The sequence below is a fragment of the Pinus tabuliformis genome, chromosome Q (genome assembly GCF_031772625.1).
Source record: "Pinus tabuliformis cultivar Carrire ecotype Pingquan chromosome Q, CPIR1, whole genome shotgun sequence".
Lineage (NCBI taxonomy): Eukaryota > Viridiplantae > Streptophyta > Pinopsida > Pinales > Pinaceae > Pinus > Pinus tabuliformis.
The window spans coordinates 468,582,067-468,588,970 of NC_142296.1; the positions used below are offsets into that span (position 1 = coordinate 468,582,067).

At 44.8% G+C, this 6,904-nt stretch overlaps 1 protein-coding gene across 1 annotated transcript; it reads left to right on the plus strand.

The window, feature by feature from the left end:
* The first annotated feature begins 260 nt into the window (after positions 1–260).
* On the plus strand, positions 261–6,108 carry LOC149220228 (uncharacterized). The gene is made up of 4 exons (XM_089387027.1): positions 261–953; positions 1,128–1,718; positions 1,892–3,539; positions 3,779–6,108. Exons 1-4 carry the CDS (start codon positions 261–263, stop codon positions 6,106–6,108), a joined length of 5,262 nt encoding a protein of 1,753 aa, XP_089243153.1.
* Positions 6,109–6,904: the final 796 nt, after the last annotated feature.

Sequence of the window (6,904 nt, forward strand, 5' to 3'; positions counted from 1 at the left end):
ATAGAACTAAAAATGACTAACATGAATGACTAATTTAGTCTACAAACAAAAATATGGTTATGTAACAAGAACTACAATAATATGGTCTAGTCATCATTAGCTGAGAGTAGGGATTGGACGACAGATGACCTAAGGATTCTGCAACCCATCCTAGGGTTTCTGCAGTCCCTGCAACGGCAGGCTTGACAGACACAGTACAACACTGAAATAACCAGAGCGGATTTGTGGTTAGCATGAGCCGGCCATAAGCAAACAGTAGAATGCAGTCCCCTCAGGGGGAGGGCGATGCACCTCCCCCCAAAAAGGACAGTCAAACGCAACCGACGAAAGAATCAGACAAAGAAAACGAACAGAGCGGAGGCAATACGGGACACAGCAAGCAACAGGGCAAGGAGACAGATCAGGAAGACAAAAATAAGGCAAGTTCCTCCACATGCAAGCCAGTTGCAACTCACAGGCCAAGAGTGGAGTTCCCCAGTCATCGTATCAATGCCAGAATACAGTATATGAGAGATCATGCGCTGATTGGCAAATTCATTGGAATATGGCCGACTGAGAGAGCGCTGAGAAGCTGGATAAGCACCAAATGGAACCCAAAAGGGCATATTACTCTGCATCTAGGGCCAAAGGGGTTCTTTACTGCAGTCTTCAACTGCCTGGAAGATCGCAATAGGATTCTGGATGGGGGTCCTTATTTTTTCAACTCTGCAGGATTATATCTCAAAGCGTGGGTCGAAAGATTCAATCCAGACAAGGAAGACCTTAGCTATGCCCCCGTGTGGATAAGGCTGTACTCGCTTCCTTGGGAATACTGGGAAGAAAAATCTCTTCAGGAGATTGGGAACACACTAGGCGAGTTTGTCAAGGTCGCAGAGGAAACAAAACTATGCAGATACACGTCTTATGCACGGATCTGTGTTTACATGGACCTTAAGCAAGCCCTGCCAGACACGGTAAGTTTCTTTCATGAAGATGTTGAATGGATTCAAGTTATAGATTATGAGCATGTACCATTTAGATGTAGGAAATGCCATGATATAGGGCATCTCTACAGAGACTGTCCACTGAACAAGAAACCCCCTTCTCAAGAAAGTTCAGATAACCAAACGCCTGATGGTTATACTAAGGTAACAAACCGTAGAAGAGGGAACAAAAGATCAACAGTCAATCCCAAGACAAATCCAGTCAACATGAAAAAACCCTCAACGAGTAATAGCTTTGAAGCCCTAGCTAAGACTGACATGCAAGATCTGGAGAAGGAACCGCAGAAGGACAAAGAATCTAATAAAGAACAGTTGGAAGAAACTTCACAGCAATCAGGAGATATCCCTCTCAAGAAATCAATCCTTCAATCTCAATCCAAATCTCAATCCTGGCATTCCCAGGGAATGGAAGTTGACAACACTGAACCAAGCGCCAAGTCACCAAAAGAAAGAGAGGAACCCTCTCAAGAGCCTCAAATCATGGAAGAAGATCCTGAGTCTTTAGACATAGGGGATCTGGATATCCTAGGACTGGAACAAGCATGCAAAATAGGGAATTTTGAAAAAATACCAGATCGGCAAGTGGACAACCTGGTAGAGGTCCTAAATCGGGCACAAAAGAAATACTCTTTAGGAGTCCAGATAGGAAGTCCATGGGATGGCAAATTTATCACCAAGGACAATAAGAAGAGAGGCAGAAAAACAACACTTGAGAGAACCATCAAGATAGGAGAGGTGTTAGTGGAGTCAGGGAGGTATGCCAAGCTGACCAAGTACTTTAATATTGACCCCCACCCTTCTCAATGAAGCTAATATCATGGAATATAAGGGGGCTCAATGGCCCAAGGAAAGGCATATTATTAAAAAATATGCTTATGCAAGAAAAACCAAGCATACTTTTTCTGCAGGAGACTAAATGTAACTCGACAGTTTTGGCAAAAATAGCAGCAAAACCCTGGCCAGGAGGGCTAGTAATAGCTGTTGATGCTCAAGGGGCATTGGGAGGACTTGCAATACTCTCGGATGCGCGAGCCATTCAACTAAACAACATACATGCTAATAAAAGCTTCATTCAGGCAACTTTTCATCTAATCGGCACCAACACCTATGGACTTGTAACTAATGTTTACTTCCCTCAGGATACTACTCACAAAGCTCAAATCCTGAATACACTGTCAGACCTCAACTCAGACAGGCCATACCCGCTTTGGATTTCTGGAGGTGATTTTAATATGATAGCAAGAATGGAGGAGAAGCAAGGTGGTAGAAGCAGAACAAATAATGATGGGAATCTGCTAAAAGACTTCATTCAAACCAACTGGTTGGTAGATGTTCCCTCAAGCAATGGCATCTTCACTTGGAGCAATAAGAGAGAGGGATCGCAACAGATTGCTTCGCGTCTTGACAGATTCCTCATTTCAGACAATGCAACTCACCTGGGAGGGGAATTCATAGCGTCCATCCTACCTGTCTCAGGATCAGACCACTGGCCTATCGAACTTCAATGGAATAGGCCAGGTAACAGCATCAGGCGTCCTTTCCGATTTGAAGAATTCTGGTTAACTCATCCGGATTTTGATGAATTAGTTAGATCAACTTGGCTCAACTTCAATCCTATCAGAGGTACAAAGATGTCCATGTTTCAGCAAAAACTAAAGCATCTTAAAGGCGAAATCAAACGCTGGAATCACAATACTTTTGGCAACATTTTTAAAGCTCAGGCTACTCTTAATCAAGAAATGAAGATGATCCAGCAAAGAATCATCACTGAAGGACGCTCAGATGAACTCACCAAGCAGGAGCAAATCATAGAATCTCAAATATTAGAGAGAGCTAAACAGGAGGAAACCCTTTGGAGGCAGAAATCGAGGATTAGATGGCTAAAGGATGGGGAAAAGAATACAAAATTTTTCCATAAAACTACAGTGCAGCGCAGAATGAACAATTGCATCACCCACATCAAAAATGAACAGGGGAATAGAATAGAGACTCACAAAGGCATTGAAGAGGAATTTCTCAGATACTTTAAGAAAGCACACCAAGAACCCAGTATGGACAGAATGCCGGCTATAAATAAGCTCCTAAAGGATATCCCAAAAGTAATAACAGAGGAGCATAATAGTCTCCTCCTCAAACCCATCAACTTGCAGGAAGTTGAAGAGGCTGTTCAACAATTGAAGGCAGGGAAAGTGCCGGGCCCGGATGGATTTACATCAAACTTTTTTCATAAGTTTTGGGACCTTATAAAAGCTGAGGTATGGCAAGTGGTGGAGGAGTCCCGCGCATTACGTTGGATGTACCCAGGGCTAAATGCCACATTCATTGCTTTAATTCCAAAGGTGGAAGAATCCAACACTCCAGATAAGTATAGACCGATTGCCCTATGCAATATTATCTATAAAATCGTCTCAAAAGTTATAGCTACCAGACTAAAGCCGCTGCTCCCTCTTATAATCTCGCCCGAGCAGTCTGGTTATGTAGAAGGCCGACAAATAACGGATGGGATTATTTTAACTCATGAGATAATCCATTCTTTAAAGCAGACCAAAAAACCAGGTATGCTGCTTAAGATAGATCTATCTAAAGCTTTTGATAGTATCAGTTGGGTTTATATTCAAAAAATTCTTACTGCCTTTGGTTTTGCCCCGTCATGGGTCAGATGGATTTTTAATCTTTTGTCTTCAGTTTTTTCTCTGTTCTTATCAATGGTATCCCCTCGGCAACGTATCGTCCCTCCAGAGGTATCAGGCAAGGAGACCCCTTGTCACCCTTTCTTTTTGTTATTATGGCTGAAGGACTAGGTAGAAGTCTAACCTCAGCCCGGCTCTCTCAGCATCTAAAAGGCCTTTCATTCAACAACTCCCCATCTTACTCCCACCAGCAATTTGTGGATGACAACATGCTTTTTGGTTATCCATCGGTGCAAGAAGCTCGCCTCCTCAAATCCCTCCTTTCGAACTTCTCTGATGCCTCTGGTGCCCTTATTAATCGCGTCAAATCTCAATTTTTTTTCTTTAATACCCCTGCTCCCACCCAGAAAGCCATAGCCCGTATCCTGGGCTTCACCATTGCTTCCCTGCCCTCCAAATACCTTGGAGCTCCTTTAATTGCCTCAGCCCTCAAACACTCTTCTTGGAAACACTTGCTGGAAAAGCTGGAGGCTCGGCTCACCCTCTGGACTCACCGAGCCCTTAATATGGCCAGCAGACTTGTTCTCATCAAGGCAGTCCTTCATTCCATGCCCTTGTATCTCTTCTCCATCCTTGCAGCACCAAAATGGGTACTCAAAGAAATTAAGAATCTCCAGCGCAACTTCTTATGGGGAAGCTCAGGCCACAATCGAAAATGGGCTCTAGTAAAATGGGACAAGGTATGTCTTCCGAAGAAAGCCGGGGGCATTGGGCTAAGAGATCCTGAGCACAGCAATAGGACAATGGGAGCTAAAGTCTGGTGGAGATGGCTAGCCAATCCTAATACCCCCTGGGCCTCCCTCTGGACAGCTAAGTATGCAAGCAACTGTCCTATGGAAGAGAGAATTCGAATGATGGAATTAAGCACGGGGTCGGTAATTTGGAACTCGGCTATTCAACATATAAATCTCATACAAAAGCACAGTTTTTGGGAAGTCAAGAATGGATGCACGGCTAGATTTTGGGAAGACTCCTGGCAGCAATTCCCAAAAATAAGGGACGTATTCCCTAACCATCCAATATCAGAGCAGGATATCAATCAGTTAGCCAAGGTTAGTCAGTTCTGGAACCCCTCTGCCACACAGGGACATAGACAATGGAAGGATGCAAATCAAATTATAACGCACAACTCTGAGCAAGTTCAGCAGTATCTTTCCACAGAATTACAAAAGAGGCAAATCCCTATCTCAGAAGAACCGGACATTCTAAGATGGGGATATGAAGAGAAAGGAACATTCACCACAAAGGAAGCGTATAAGATAATAGTCCAAGATCAGCTAATCAAAGACACTCTATGGGACAAAATATGGCACTCATCCATCTGGCCGAAGGTATCCACTTTTTTATGGCTCCTATGTCACAATAAAATTCTAACTTGGGATAATCTCCGGAAAAGAAGCTTCTCAGGCCCATCCATATGTCTCAACTGTATGCAAGAAGAGGAAACAGCTATACATCTCATGCAAACCTGTCAAATTGGACGAAAGCTGTGGGAGAAGGTAGCCTTCCGTTGCCAAAAAGAGGGCAGAGTGCAAGGAGATCTAAGAGCCACTATTCGCAACTGGAGTCAAACGCCATACCAAAGCAAACTCCTCAACACTCTATGGCAGCTTATACCTAGCCTACTGATGTGGAACATCTGGAAAGAGCGAAATAGAAGAGTTTTTAAGGATCAATCTATGCCCTTAGAGCAGATATGGACCAAAATACATCAGAATATCAAGGAGTCTCTATCAATTAGAGAATGGTACTCAGAAGATTTTCCCTCATTACCGCAGGAAAAAACAGTGTGGGATAATTGGAGGATCCAGATAAATCAGCAAACGATCATCAAAAAGAATCCTACCATGAAGGAAAAAGAATCAGGTAAATGGACTCCGCCGCCCAGTAACATGTTCCAGCTTAATTTCGATGGGGCCTCAAAGGGGAATCCAGGGAAAGCAGGGTATGGGGGGGTCTTCAGAGATCACCATGGCACTCCTCAGCTTATTTTTATGGGTTCAAAAGGTTGGGACACCAACAACTCTGCCGAATTGGAGGGATTATGGAGAGGTCTCACCCTGGCTCAAGAAAGAAGCTTTTTTCCGCTCATCATAGAGGGGGATTCACAAATCATAATAAGAATGGTTACAAAACTAATGCATGGATCCCCCATTCATAAAGTTAGTAATAGTTGGAGGATGGCCCAAAGGCTTGAGCTAATAGACAGATGGCTTTCTCAGCATCAAGCAATCTCCTTCAGACACACCAGGAGGGAAGGAAACAAGCTCGCTGACTTTCTTGCTAATCTCGGAGTGGAAACTGGGGTAGGATTCTTTGCAGGCACAATCTCCAGCATAGCCTCCGAGGACCAACTCTCTGAGTTCCAGAAAATTGTGATACAGGATAAACTTCAGGAGAATGACACACACCCGGATGTGGGTGGCATTCAATGATATTAATGGGACGCCGCACAGAGCAGGCAGCTGGCCTGGCACCTGGCTGGCGGATGGCCCTCATGGCATGCGCCTCGGGCTGGCAAACTCCTTCAAAGGCATGCGAAGTTAATTCGTTGCAGATTGGAATGATGGTCTCGCAGCTTAGCATTTATGAGCGCCTGGTTCAAGCGCATACAGGTCAGTTCTTATGTATGGATCCGTTTTTCATTCATGCAATTGTCACTGGTTTTATTCACCTCTGCGCAGAACTCTTCCCGCACTCCTGCCTGGTCCATCGAATTTGGAAGATTGCTTGGTCTTTGAATATCATTGGACTCCTCTGCGCTCAAATTCTCACCCGCTTGCTCCGCCTCAACCCCTTTCTCAGTCAATCTGTTCTCCCAAGCATGCCTCACCGTCGAGGTATCTCGCGCAGAGGAAGCAACACGGGAAACAGAGGCCGAACCTCTCGTCCTGCTCCACAGAACGTCATTCCCATTGCCTCAGCCTCCCCTTCTTCTCCACCCCTGGGTCAAGCTGGGTCTCTTCCGCATAACTCTTTTCAGACCTCCAGGTTTACTTTCCACAGCAGGCTCAACAGGCCTGTATTGACGGCAAGCATCACAATTATTCTCGCGGAGGAGGAGAATAATCATGTTAGCTCGGCTCAAACCACTTCCTCTCACTCTCAGGAAGACAGTGTTCTGCAAGGGGATATGGCTGGGGTGGTGTTTAACGCGGACAATATGCAGGAGGACACCCCTGTCTCTGAAGTGCCTCAGCATCCCGTCGACCCGACTCAGAGCGAGATTCT